Here is a 13,811-nt window from a genome sequence, read left to right as displayed (position 1 = left end):
TATGCTATAATTACGATCATTGTGCTATTCAAATACTCGTCTTAACTATTCAATTAACCTTCTGGATGCTACTTCTTTTTATAGTAAGTACTACCAGGGCAATGGCTAGAAAAGCCCTAACAACACTCAATCGTTGAAATTTCTTTTTTGGAAAATAACAAAATATATGTCCATTATTTGGCACTATTGATTATGAATAGTAGTTTACACTGATTTATTTAAAGCTGCTTCAAATGTTATGTGTAACATTCCCACTTATCCTTCCCTTGCAAAACGCCGCCTCAGTTACTTTTCCCCATTCGTGACGGTCCATCTAATTTATAAAGTAATAATCCGTTCGTCTCTCGCCGCGTCATCATTGATCAAATCACTAACATACCCCGTATCATAACTGCCAACACTTTCTCGTCGATTTTCTTCCTTGCGGAGAGAAGCAGAGTTCTTTCGTTCGTGTTTTCGTTCCTCTCTGACGATTTTGCGCAGACCAGACTTTACTGCCTGCGGGTGTTTTTTCTGCTGCTGCCGCAAATCGATGCCAATGTCCTGGCAGATGGAAATGCATTTTGCTTCGACTCTGTCAACAGTCTTGGTCGTCAGGCCGTAAAAGGCTGGGTTGTAAGCGTTTCGAGCCCAGTACATCAGATCACCGGCAATGCGGCTGTATTCCGGAGTTGGCTCGGAGCCGCCGTTGGAGAGGACGCGTTTATGGGTCATGGGGTTGGGAGAGGAATCGGCCAGAGGGGCTGACTTTGTTGAAGATATGGAAACATTTGATGATGTGGCCAATGAAGCAAGAGACGTCGAGGATGAGGATGAGAGGATATCGTCATAAGTAGTTACTAAATGCAGGAGATGGTATACGGCAACAAACCCGACGAGCGTCAGCTCAATAGGATCTAGTGGGAGCTGGTTGAGCCAGGAAATCGCTTTTCGCGTGGTCAAATGAGACGGAAAGGACGGGTCATCTGTAGTTCGGGCTTTGATTGTGGCTGCAATCATCGCGCAACGCACGGCAATGACGATCTCCTCGCGAGCAGATGTCGGGATTGAGGAATCTAAGAAGTTGCTGGCTTGAGAATTCCTATTCTTCTTCGACGGCAAAGAAGCGAGCACCACGTTGATGTCACGCAGTCGATTCGTTTCAAAAAGAACTGCTCTCACAGCCAAGGCCCGAGTATGGGCAACGGATAGACGGGGGGCAACTGTCGATGCAAGGTCAATCTGCCTTTTAAGTTCCGGGCAGCCATCTGCACCATAGTTCAGAAAGCGTAGTAGTGTGTTTTGTAGCACGTGGCTGGACCACCATGCTGCAATGCTGTCCATGGTAGTCTGTACTGCTGGGTCCTCAACCACCACGTCCAACAATGCCTCATCTTCGTCGAGACCGTCCTGGGTAGGTCGACTCCATGTAAGATTGACAGCCCGCTGGACTATGGAATCGAGTAAGACGTCGTTACAATTATTCTCCAGGAGAGCCGCCAAGTGCCTCGGCAATGCATCTGGGTGATCCTTTGGCAAAGCCCGGTTCATATATCTCGCCAGACCCCATTGATAGGTAGCCAAGGCACGGCCAGCATCGTTCGCGATTCTGGAAACGAAGGAGTCTGACTTGCTGACGCGCCAGAGCAGAATGCGACAGTGGAGCGCTTTCAGCATCATTCGCCCGGGACTGCGAGGTAGGGTTCCGGAGGCAAATATCGTAAGCACCATTCGTGACTTGCTGATCTCGGGGTCTCCGCCCGCCAGTTGGGCGTCGATTGCAATATCCCAGGTTTTAACTCGTCCTTTCTCATCCTCTTCGGTGATACCGGTGATCCAGGAATACAGCTTCCACCCGAGCAGGCATCCAAGTGTGTATTCAAACCACCTACAAGTGACTGCAAACCACTCGAGGAAGAATCGGTGACGTGGTACCCCCACTCTTTGCATACTCGTCAACCAAGCCTGTCTTCTAAACTCTGCCGGAGTCATTCTGACTCCAGCTGCAGAAATAACTTTTCGTTGATCACGATCCGATTGCGGTCGGGAATTAAAGAGGTAGAGGAAAACGACGAAGGCGCTCCCTACGACAAGAAAGACCGTAAGAGATAGGTTCAATACGGCCTTCACGTGCCATGAGTTCCACAAGCCCATATCCGCACTCCAAATCAAGAATTTGGTATGGGCATATTTGCAAAAAGGTAGTATGATGTCGTTGAAAGCAGAAACGGGAACTGCCAGCAATCCCTTTTCGTTTGAATCATTCTCTTTCTGTGTGGACATATTTTGAACAACCATCAAACTTGCAATAGTGCCCAGCATAAATTTGCTTGAAGTACTCATGCCTCTTTGTGAATTCTGATTTTGTTGCCCAGGTTTAGGTTCGTCCTTGATGTATGACTCGGCGAATATACCTGTTGTAGGTGCGTTGGCTCGCATTTGTTTGATATAGTCCGGAACTGGGATCAGTCCTTCTGGGGGTGCGCCAGACTCGGACAGTTTCCGGGATGACGATTCTTCAACATGTGAAAAGACACTAGGAGGAGACCCAAAGCTGTCGATTGTTCCCGAATAGCTATCCGGCGATGAGGCGGAGCCCACAGACGTAGAGGGCTTATGATCCAGAGTCATGGCCTTGTCAAGTTGCCGGAGACTATTCTTCAAGCCGTTATTCTCCTCTTCAAGTCGTTGATTCCGTAGCTCCAAGTGGCGTATATACTCGGTCGCCTTGGACAGAATAGATGCCTTGTTGAGCTTGTTTCCTAGTGTAACATCATCATCAACAGATGGGGAGCCTCCATTGCCTGGTTTCGAAAGGGCGCGTAGGCTAGGAACGCTATCTCTAAGCTCTGAGATTTTATCGTTGAGGTTGGCCCTATACCGCTTCTCGATGACATTGTGTGATCGTTTTTTAGTTGGCTGCGTTTTGGACTCTGGGGGCGAATCGTCCTCGAGCTTTCCAAGGCTACCATCTTCACTAGAAGTTTTCCTTTTCCGGTTTAACAAACTGCTGGTCGAAGGGCCCTTCGAACTCCCGCTTTTTCGTACAGCGGACGTATTATGATTGCCATTTTGCGGGATGGGGAAGCCTAGGTCAGCTTTGATATTTTGCCTGAAAAGAAGCGGGTCAGAAACAAAGTCGACAGCATCGATGTCTGGCAATGTCATTAGATTGGAGTTTGGGCTGTTGTCTAATGACTGTGCGCCGATGTTGGCCTTGGTATTTGAAATGGATTCGTCCCAGTCCCATTGCATCCACTGGGACCAGTCCTGTTCTTGGCCATCGCCAGAGTCGCCTGACAGATTCCTTGGGTCCATAGATCCTTCTGTAGGAGACGAACCCGGGCCTAGGCCGCCATTGATCAAGGAGGCTTGTGTCATGCGTTAAAAGGTAGAAGCAAGGCCAGGAACAGCTGCATATGAGTTTCAGCCAGTTCTGTGCTTGTTTCGCAACACTGAGACGCTTCCAGAGTGATATATAGGCTGTGCTTGAAGGTTTTCGAGGCTGTGGCGTCGCGTTGATATGTTGAAGAATTGATGGTGATGATTCAGAGTATTAAAGTCGACAAGAGCAAATCTTTTTTGAGTATGTATAAAGGGACTAGCACAGCGGTTTTCCCCAGGAAATGGCTGCCTAGTTAGTGCCTATGCTATGATGTGTGCTGCGAACGAGTCGAGACCGAGATTGATGCATTGTGCAGTCGTATGATCGCGGCTCGTCCCTTATCCGGGGCCCGAACAGTCGCAAAGGTGGGCCTGTGTTTTGGTATTACCGTCTCTATCCGCACAAAGTTTTCCAACTATGCCTACTTTAGAGTAATTAATACCATACACGTAACATAGCCACCCTGCCAAGCCACACGTGAAAACTAGTCACGTGGTCTATGGTGAGGTCAAATGACTCAAATCGCAGACTGCTGACTGTGTTGCCTTTTTGAGTATAAAATTATCAATCGGGATTTTATATAGACAAGCTTGATTTACCTGTGTGAATAACAAGCAACTAATAGTGTAGGATTTCGACTCGGACATTGCTGTCATTTCGTCAGCCTTTCCAGAAACCCTATGAATATCACCATCAATTACACGTACTATTGCTAGCGTAAATTCAATATCTTTAGCATTTTTATGAAATTTTAGGTATCTTGTGTAAAATGATGTTGGTAGTTATGGCAGTTTTCAAAATCATCCATAGTACTCATTCCTATTACAAGAACACATAAACCCGACTAAGAATTTTGCAAGCCTATGAAATCTTAAAAGAATTTTGTATTCGGTGGGAGTCCCTCGGCCTGGTCATCTCTCTATATTCGTCAGCCAGCAAGCCAAACGCTTCTAACATAGCGAGAAACGGAGCCATTACCAATGCTTCCCCCAAACCCCTTCACAAGCGCAATTTCGTGGTCACACCGGGTCAGCTGTTCAGGTCCAAAGTCGGTAAAGGTCGTCGCAACATCAAAGTCAATCCAGACTAGCCTATCAGGGTTTCCACGAATGAGGAGAAGGTTTTTGGGGTAGATGTCTCGGTGGTGAACGCCGGCAATGTGTATCTCCTTCATGCCCTCGATTGCCTGGGGATAGAGTGCATCCGCGTAGTTCACGCAGTTTAAACTCTTTGCATTTTCAAGGTACTCTAGCAATATTGCTCTCGGCTGTAGCTTGTCTTGGGCAAAATGTTGCAAGGCAGGATGGAATGCTGCGGGATCCATTCGATTGATGCAGCCGTAGAATTTTGGAACGTAACCGCGCGCGCAGACATCAGAGGTGAGGAGCTTCTTATATGCATTGAATTCGCAGCGAAATCGGTTCAAATCACGGCCGTTCTCGGTAAATCCAGGGTCGCCGTTGTCATGGAAAACCTTCAATGCATACTTTTGTCCATCCAGATCTACCTCAAATATCGAGGACGCATCAGAGCATGTAATCTGCCTAATAATATGAATTTTGGAGAAATCCATGTGCGTTAAGGAAGAGCTTCTTAGATATCCTGTTGGAAGTAGATACATCTATCAGTCTAGAAAGCGGCCTGAAAGGCGGGGCTTTTATCGCCTACATGTATTCAATCAGGACTCACGACCGTCGTATTTATTGTCCGGGAATCAAGTCACAAGAGTGTGAAGGTATAGCTAAATTCGAATACCACTATAATATCAACTGGTGTGAACATTGAACGATCAATCGATAAATTTGTAGTATATTTTCAATGTTGCCAAGACCTCGAGATCGCAAGAGAAATAAAGTTTCAGGCACCATGAAATCAATTGGTCAATCCAAGTGCGATGTGATATGTAGATACATAACCAAAATTGACTCCTCGTTTAATAATAATTGTTATTATCGTCAATTGATTCTTATTCTTTCCTAGTTCTATATTAATGCGCCATTCAGAGGCCTGATGTCATTAAAATACTGCCAAGCCCTACAACAATCAATGACAAATTGATACAGCTCATGAGTCATGAAAGTGCTATCAATTGATATTAGACGTGTGGAGGCTATAAACTCTATAGCATAGTGTAGCATTCTTGTCTGTAAAATATTTAAATTGTCTACTGGTAATGTGTCATGGCGGATAATAAATAATAGAACTAAGTATAGCCAAGAAAAGCAAAACATCTAGCATTACATACATGCATATAGCAGGATGCATACAGAGTTACAAAGGAGAAGGTTACGCGCCAAGGTAAGGCTTTGAAAATATAAGACATTTCAAGCTATAAAAGAAGTGATATGCCATAGCCAAGTCCACTAGCCCCCACGCTAGAAGCAGAGCTCCTTAACATCCTGTTACGTATTCATCAAGGCTGTTCTTTGTTCCCGCGGTGGTGAGACTATGTACTCATGCTGTATATAGTATGTATCAAGGACTTTTATAACCAGCTCATTCTCCGAAATCCTGTAACCCAAAACAAAGGAACAGCCTCGTCGGAACTTAAAATGACTCAAAACCGCGACAAAATGAAACATTAAACATTATTAAGCTACCCAATCTCTGATCCGGCCCCCAACACAACGCCTACCGAGTAACCACTTATTACCTGTTCCGTGTTGGACCGAAGTTGGGGTACAAGGAACAAGAAAGAAAGGAAACCAATACTGGTCCAATAGACTACCCTATACATAGCCTCCTTCACAGCCTTCATATAGGAGCTGCTGGTTCCACAGTAGGGGATGCCGATCACAATGGCTCGAGGCTGAAATTTAAATCTAAATTGTAGTATAAGGATGGGTAGAATTTCCAGGGAGGATGTATTTCCGTAAAAACTAGTATTTATCCAAGTTCCATACAAGCAGGAACATGCATCTATTCGCAGCCCTAAACACGGCACTGGTAGCCAGTGCCGTAAGCGCAGCGTCTATTTCAACGTCGCACGTCCTCCACGAAAAGAGGTCATCTACTGCTGACTCGTCATCATGGGTGAAACGGTCGCAAGCCCCTCGAGATCTTATCTTGCCGGTCCGAGTCGGGATTAATTCCCAGAATATCGCAGAGGGACACGACCATCTCATGGACATTTCGGACCCGACATCAGAAAAATTTGGCAAGCACTGGACTCCCGAACAAGTTCATGAATTCTTTTCGCCTTCGGAGGACACTGTTGAGGAGGTCCGTGAATGGCTGTCTTCTTATGGAATTGACAAGCATCGTCATAATGTTGCGCCCAGTCGGGGACATGTGCAATTCCACGCAAGTGTCGACGAAGTAGAAGCCCTTTTGGGAACCCAATATGACATCTGGGAGCACACCGATACTGGGAAAATGAGTATCTCATGCGACGAGTACCATGTATCCCCGGAAATCCAGAAGCACATAGACTTCGTCACCCCGACTATCGGCTTAGACCCTTCCGCTAGCCATTCTTTGGCCCGCAGAACCCAGAAGCGCGGCGTGAGACCGAACAGCAACCTTGCGCATGGTAGTGAAAGAGGGCCAGTTATAAAAAAGCCTATAGTGGCTGGACAGACATCCTGCTGGGAACTAGCCACGCCGCAATGTATCAAAGACCTCTACCAGATTGCGGACCCCTCAGAAAACACCACCCAGCCTGGGAACGAGCTTGGATTGTACGAGGAAATGATGCCCTACGATCAACTTAACCTTGACTGGTTCTTTTCTCAGTTCGCTCCCCATATCCCTAATGGCACTCACCCAGAGTCCGTGAGCATTGACGGTGGCGTTAATGTTGTTAAAGCCGGCCGAGGAGGAGCGGAAACCATGTTGGACCTCAACATGGTCTATCCGATTATCTATCCTCAAGGCGTGAAGATTTTCCAGACTTATAGCGAATACCTTGGTGAAAACGGGTACACTGGTATCTTCAATCAGTTCTTGGATGCTCTGGACGCTAGTTATTGCACGTATGACGGCGGTGATGACCCCAAGATCGACCCCAAGTTTCCTGACGGCATTACATACAACAAGACAAGAATCTGTGGTGCCTTTAAGCCAACCAACGTGATTTCTGTCTCGTACATTGTCGCTGAGGACGCATATACTCCGGCCTATGCCACAAGACAGTGCCACGAGTACATGAAACTGGGCCTCATGGGGACGTCTATCATTGTCGCCTCTGGCGATAATGGTACTCTATCACGCTTCCCTGACCAGGGATGCCTGGCCAATGGCGCTCAGAGACCTGGTTTCCCTACATCGTGTCCATATGGTAAGCAAATAAATTTCGTTTCGTTTCTTTTCCATATACCACTAACAACAAGTCTCACAGTCACATCGGTTGGCGCCACTCAAATCCCAGACAATGGCACCATCCACGACCCCGAGGTTGCTGTCGTCGACAACAGATACGGATTCACCAGCGGAGGCGGATTCTCCAACGTCTTCGCACGCCCTTCGTACCAAGACGATGCGGTTTCCAGCTTTCTCAAAACCAACACTCGACTTCCGGAAAGCTCCACGTACAATGCCACTAGCCGTGGCTTCCCTGATATCTCGGCCCTTGGATGGAATATCGCATCGGTTGCTACAAACGTTTCCTTCCTAGAGTCTGGTACCTCGGCCTCGGCGCCTATCTTTGCGGCGATGATTAACTTGATCAATGGAGAGCGTATTGCAGCTGGGAAAAGCACACTCGGGTTTTTGAATCCGTTTTTGTATAAGAACCCGGATGTGTTTAATGATATTGTTGGCGGTTACAACTGGGGCTGTGGGAGCGAACCGGCCTTTTATGCGTCCAAGGGATGGGATCCTGTCACTGGCTTGGGCACTCCCAACTACCCCAAGTTGAGGGATGTTTTGCTCAATCTTCCTTAGAAGTTTACTATAGATTTCTGTTGTCTCTTCTTTTAATTCCATGTAGGGCCTTGTCTTTGTGGATATGGAACTATGCAACTACACATTTACATGTCAATTTAGTATAGTGAAGATTTGAAGAGTATGTAAATAATACAGACAGATTCGAAACCTCCTTCATGTTGTTACACTTTCTTTGTCAATTTTGCCCCACTGCGGAGAGCATAGCTAGTGTGAAAATGTCTTCCTCTTGTATTATATAACTATACAATAGTATATGTTTTATACGTACACTTACAATTTACACGTGGCCGGTCCGACATTGACCCGACATTTATTGGCAGTGGGCCAAGTTATACGGAGAATCTTCCTGTTAGATTTGCTTTCTCGCCATGTCTGACAACCAAGCTGTTAGTCACATATGTACAGTAAATAGCAGCATGTATTCTAGTCTGACTTATAAAGATTGAACGCACTTCTAGACAACTCCCGCCGCAGCCCAAAAAATAGAGCAACCAAAATTGGAAGTCCTGTTGGCCTTGTTTCTTCAGCCACTGTTGAGCTGATACTGTAATTGCATCAGGTGGTGTAAGTCAAATGATTGTCCGCCAAAAGCGGACGTCGTCCTAGACATGTCGACTTCCGGACCATATCAGGCTTGGGTATATTTTCCGTTTGCGGATAGTCATCTCCGCAAGACAGTCCTAAATTCCGGCCTCTCATGAAGGTTAGTAGCTTTTTCTAGACTTGACATTAACATAAAAAAGCTAATTCCGCGATGTGCCACTTTATTCAGGATCCGATTGCTGTTAATAGTTACATCATGTCAAACATACCTTAATTTCTGATCCTTCGAAATCATCTACTGATCTGACTGCCATGGTTGATCGTCGATCCTAACCATGGTCCTAACTACCACGGATGATTGTTGGATGATTGCTGATCTACGGCCGTAGTCCACGACATCATTTAAAATCCTAAGAGGCATACTCAAGGGAATTATTTACAAATACTTCCTTAAAATCCACCCAGAGATAGTTAAAGAAATTAAGAAATCAGTGAAAATACCAGAACCATTTCATTGATTATTCTATTTCATATACTTTTACTATAAACTAGGTAAGCTATTATTTCCCCTTAGCTCGCTAATTATCCTCATTATCTCTAATAGGTTATGAGTACGAATTGAGCAACGTAGCATCACAGATAGTTCATTTGCCATAAGGCCTTTTCTTTCAGAAATGAACTTGACAACACTGGACAACGTCTCGATCGGAGTTGTGGCACAAATATTGCCGTCCGTCTTATCTGATGTTTCATCCACTGACGCTAGCTGATAGCCTTTCAGAATTGTTGGTATATTCGGGCAAGACCTCACGAACAACTTCCTACGAGAGGCAGTCGATTGCTTTGACTACGTTATTTTTGCTGTTGGTCCACTGGGTATCATCTGGGTTCTCACAGAGATACTGAAAACGGTGGGGCCAAATTGCCTAAAGAAGCATATTCAGAACAGTGAACAGGAGGTCGTTAATGAGCAGAATATTTATCGAATGATAGCCGTCGCCGCCATTCTAGCGGAGCTCGGACTTTTCGCATTGTTCGTCACGATGAAGTACAGCAAGTTTTTGCGAAGCGAATTCCAGATATTCACTTACAGTTTTATCTGCGCTGTGGCTGGGACTGGCAGTTTGTTCATCGGTTTATTTATTACTGCCGTACTGATCAGTCATACGTCTCAGCAAATCAGATGGAAGCTAACCAATGAATGTCCGCGAAAAGCTTACATCTTATGGCTCCAGCGTGGCTTGGAAGAAAACCATGAGAAAAAACACGACAGGTTCGCTTCCTATATTATTGTAAAGGAGATCCGCAGCGAAATCCGACAATCACACAAAGAATATATACCGAGCGATAAGGAAAACGCGAAAGAAAAGCCTTCCCAACGAAAAGTCCAAGACCAATGTCTCGGTATCGTCGCCTTCGTTAGCGTAGGAGCTGGCTACGCAAGCCAAGTCATCGGGGTTGCGGGAATGCATTATCCAACGCAAATTGCGGTCTTTGTCCTAACGATACTTATGCTTGTAGTTAGGATGCTTTCCCGCAAGGTATCGGATCCAACTCATTATACAAAAACACACTCAGATCATGAAATGGATTGGCTGGCTCTCATGCGAGCGCTAGATCCAGAAGCGCTACATCAAACTCCTAAAGCCCCCCCAAAATGGGCCATTAGTGCAGGTGAAAGCTGCAAGATGGAAATGGGTACTTCATCATTCACAAACGACTTGCTGGAGCGCAGGACAGGATCTCTGCAAATCCATTGAACGCGTCGCTAAGGATTTGCAAGTCCAGGGTAATGTTATAGAATGGAAACTACCGGTCGATCTAAAGCAAAATAAAAGGGAGACTGTGACATTTTCAATGCATAAAATGAATGGCAAATGGAAAGTGGATGAAACTGAGGAACATCGAATTGAATTTGCATTGAGCCTGTGGCTTTTCTACATCAAAGAAAGCTACAATGAAGATCATACTTTTCCGCCCACGGATTGGACAGTACTTTTCCTTGGTCCAAGAGACATAGGGAGGGACCTGGAGAAATTCTGGTTACCTCCGGATCAAACTTATTTCAGGAGGCTACGCTACATCCGAGAGCAAGAGGGACATCACGATCACGAGACTCAATCCTTCGCAAGAGGAGTGGATCGAAATCTCATCGTTGGATACCAGGAAGACGACTTTAAATCTCATGACCAGAAAGTTAAGATTCTCGTTCCCTGTCATTGGATGGGCGATCTACGAGATCGATCTTTTCCGAGACATACTCCGGCAGTATATATGAAATCTGATGTGATTTCGCTGCTTGCCCGACATATATTCTTGAGGTTCATGTGGAAGTGCGCGGAATACGTTGATGATGACAAAAGACTTGACTTGGCCCGGGAGATTCAGGATTTGGAGAAACACAAAAAGAAAAGGTTGGTATACATTGAATTAGCTGACTATATCGCATCCACTGGTCTGGGGGATCTGCAACTCGCACTTATGATGATACTTGCTCCGGTAATCAAAGCGAAAAAGTATGTCGCGAAGTAGTGAGGAAATATCTTGCTTCGGCAGGAACTTCCGTCTTGGTACTACGGACGCTCTGAAGATAACCGTTGTGAACCGAGGCTCGATCGAGTAGACAAAACTTCGGATACTAGTACGGAATTATTCCGGACTGAATCAGATTGATTTCAATCCATCTAATGTTCAACTTGTATATAATCCCCCATGTTTTCAGATGGAAATACTAACAATCAACCTTCCTCTGAAACACGACACTAACTCGAGTGGTCAAGGGAAGGTGATGGCACTGTGGGCGTACTACTCTAACGAAGAGCTTGTAGTGGGGGTTTATTTCCCTTCGTGGCACAGTACTTGGATCAGGCTGTCATTTATACACAGAGTGGAAGATATCTCAAGCGATTAGTGACATTTGGAAGGACAGCTTCCGCAGCGCTGGCGCCCTCGTTTTACAAAATGGCCTTGATCTTGACTTGCTCTATAAGAAAGGCAAGAAGGGTTTTAGCGCGTGACTGTTTCGTCTTATCTCCTATTATAGAATAAAGTGAATTGGCTAGATTCAAAGCGATGTGTTCAATTCAGCGAGAGTACATGTAAGACATCACTTATTCCAGCCTTGTATAGGTCGTTTCAAGATTAATTCGACCACGAAAATGACTAAAAGGTGAAGGAGGTTTCGAATCTGTCTGTAGTAATAAACCCGATGATAAATCAATTGATTAAGTGCAGATAAAACACAGTCGTTCTAACCAACACCAGTCTATAATTAGTTATTACAATTATAATGAACCATCAAAGATCATAATTAAAAGCAGGATACCTCAACCTCTCCCTCCATTTCCCTCCCCACAAGTACAGCGGAATCAAGGGTAAAAAGAAAACAACAACAATAAAAGCCATCACAATCCATGCATTCTGCACCCCAATCGCCGCTACAAACGGGAGCGCGTAGAAACTCATGCCGAAGCTAACCATCTGTCTGATGAAGTTGATAATGGATCCGATTTCGGGGGATTGAGGTTTGTAGCACTGTTGTCATTTTTATAATTAGCATCAATGAAATTTTTTTTTTAAAAAAAAGTTATATGAATTGGTGAATACCTCTGATGTATAGGTGTATACAACTGTTGTTGCAACTTGAAGTCCAAAACTGGCCGTGGCGATCCCCATCGCAACCCCCATGAAATGAGTGCGATTTTGCAAGCATACCCCCTCGATGATAATTCCCAACGGGATTAAAATGAAAGATGGAACAATCACCAGAAGCCGATCCTCTGGTATGCGTTTGCCTCGGGCAAGGGACCGGCGTTCACTAATCCAGTCGGAAAACCCACCGGACATCAGCTCTCCAAGGACACTGCCAACAGTGATAGGAATTCCCAAAAGTAGACCCGTCCGTCTCGCCTCATAGCCGTAGTTGGCGGCAAACAGTTGGGCGCTCGAAATTATGAAAAGAATGCTGCCATGGGCAAACGCCACGGCATAGTAGAGACTCGGTAGAAGCACGCTCGGATACTTGAGCATCTGGAAGGGGCGAAAGAAATCGATTAAACGCAGTTGGCCAGCTGGGTTGGCACGGCCTTGCAAGGTCATATTTTGTGTCCAAGTTCGCAGTAGTTGTGGCTGGGCCTGAGACATCGATCGTGGGTATAGGGTTTCCGGTACAGTTAGGACATAGACGAGCCAAACAACCGCGGTGATGATGGCGGGAATATAGAAGCACCATCTCCAGGATATAGCATCCTCAATGTATCCGCCAATAATAGGGGCAATGTGGCCGCCCGTGATGTACATGACGGTGTATATGCCCATGTACAGGCCTCTCTCATGCGTGAAGAAAAGATCGGCCACAACAGCATTGCCCAGCCCAGCCGGAACCCCGCCGAAGAAGCCGTTCAAGCAGCGGAAAGCAAGTAGAGGCCCGTATGATGTAGCCTTTCCCGAGGCTACGGACATGAGCAATCCGATCAGAACGGTAATGATGTATACCGGCCGCCGGCCATAGACGTTGGAAATGGGGTTCCAAAATATAGACGAGAGGCCGGCAGACAACAAAAACATGCTAGTAACATACACCGTCTGGCCCATCGGGCGGTCTAAATACCTCGACAGCAGCTCAAAGTTCGGAGTCTTGTATCTTTTGTTAGCATGCCGGCCGTGAAGAACTTTGGGCAAACAAATAACAAACGTACGATCAAAGCAGCACTTAGCAAGGACAAAAAAGACAGCAGAGAAATCTCAGCAAGTACCATGAATTTCAGCCATGGCTTCCAGTTCAAGGGATCCCTTGGATCCTGTGATGGCTGGGGGAGCAGCAAAAGCTCATTCCGGTCCCGGCGTGGCGGCAAAACAGCCATAACGCGTCCTTGTATATAGTTCTCTGTCTTTTCAGACGCCATCTATAAATTGCAATTTCCAGAGAATCAAATGAGATGATGTCTTGAATCCATCTGGCAGGCCGTTGAACGGCCTCTACCGGAGATGCATAAGTGGACGCAGGGCAGCTCGCCGC

The 13,811-nt window shown here is 45.9% G+C and overlaps 5 protein-coding genes across 5 annotated transcripts; 2 read left to right on the top strand and 3 right to left on the bottom strand.

Annotated features, from left to right (window-relative positions):
• Positions 1 to 318: 318 nt before the first annotated feature.
• Positions 319 to 3,360, bottom strand: TRUGW13939_03947 (uncharacterized protein; the record flags this gene model as incomplete). Its single annotated transcript, XM_035487125.1, has 1 exon — positions 319 to 3,360. One exon carries the CDS (start codon positions 3,358 to 3,360, stop codon positions 319 to 321), a length of 3,042 nt encoding a protein of 1,013 aa, XP_035343018.1.
• A 932-nt stretch (positions 3,361 to 4,292) lies between these two features.
• On the bottom strand, positions 4,293 to 4,937 carry TRUGW13939_03946 (uncharacterized protein; the record flags this gene model as incomplete). Its single annotated transcript, XM_035487124.1, has 1 exon — positions 4,293 to 4,937. One exon carries the CDS (start codon positions 4,935 to 4,937, stop codon positions 4,293 to 4,295), a length of 645 nt encoding a protein of 214 aa, XP_035343017.1.
• Positions 4,938 to 6,277: 1,340 nt separating this feature from the next.
• Positions 6,278 to 8,248, top strand: TRUGW13939_03945 (uncharacterized protein; the record flags this gene model as incomplete). Its single annotated transcript, XM_035487123.1, has 2 exons — positions 6,278 to 7,643; positions 7,704 to 8,248. 2 exons carry the CDS (start codon positions 6,278 to 6,280, stop codon positions 8,246 to 8,248), a joined length of 1,911 nt encoding a protein of 636 aa, XP_035343016.1.
• Positions 8,249 to 9,468: 1,220 nt separating this feature from the next.
• TRUGW13939_03944 (uncharacterized protein) lies at positions 9,469 to 11,326 on the top strand (the record flags this gene model as incomplete). Its single annotated transcript, XM_035487122.1, has 3 exons — positions 9,469 to 9,524; positions 9,576 to 10,468; positions 10,530 to 11,326. The coding sequence occupies 3 exons, from the start codon at positions 9,469 to 9,471 to the stop codon at positions 11,324 to 11,326; spliced, it is 1,746 nt and encodes a 581-aa protein (XP_035343015.1).
• A 765-nt stretch (positions 11,327 to 12,091) lies between these two features.
• Positions 12,092 to 13,656, bottom strand: TRUGW13939_03943 (uncharacterized protein; the record flags this gene model as incomplete). The annotated part of the gene is made up of 3 exons (XM_035487121.1): positions 12,092 to 12,328; positions 12,401 to 13,429; positions 13,492 to 13,656. 3 exons carry the CDS (start codon positions 13,654 to 13,656, stop codon positions 12,092 to 12,094), a joined length of 1,431 nt encoding a protein of 476 aa, XP_035343014.1.
• Positions 13,657 to 13,811: the final 155 nt, after the last annotated feature.

This window comes from Talaromyces rugulosus, chromosome II (genome assembly GCF_013368755.1).
Source record: "Talaromyces rugulosus chromosome II, complete sequence".
In the NCBI taxonomy this organism is placed as follows: Eukaryota; Fungi; Ascomycota; class Eurotiomycetes; order Eurotiales; family Trichocomaceae; genus Talaromyces; species Talaromyces rugulosus.
Note: the sequence above shows the minus strand (reverse complement) of the source record. Positions and strands in the feature narration are given on the sequence as shown.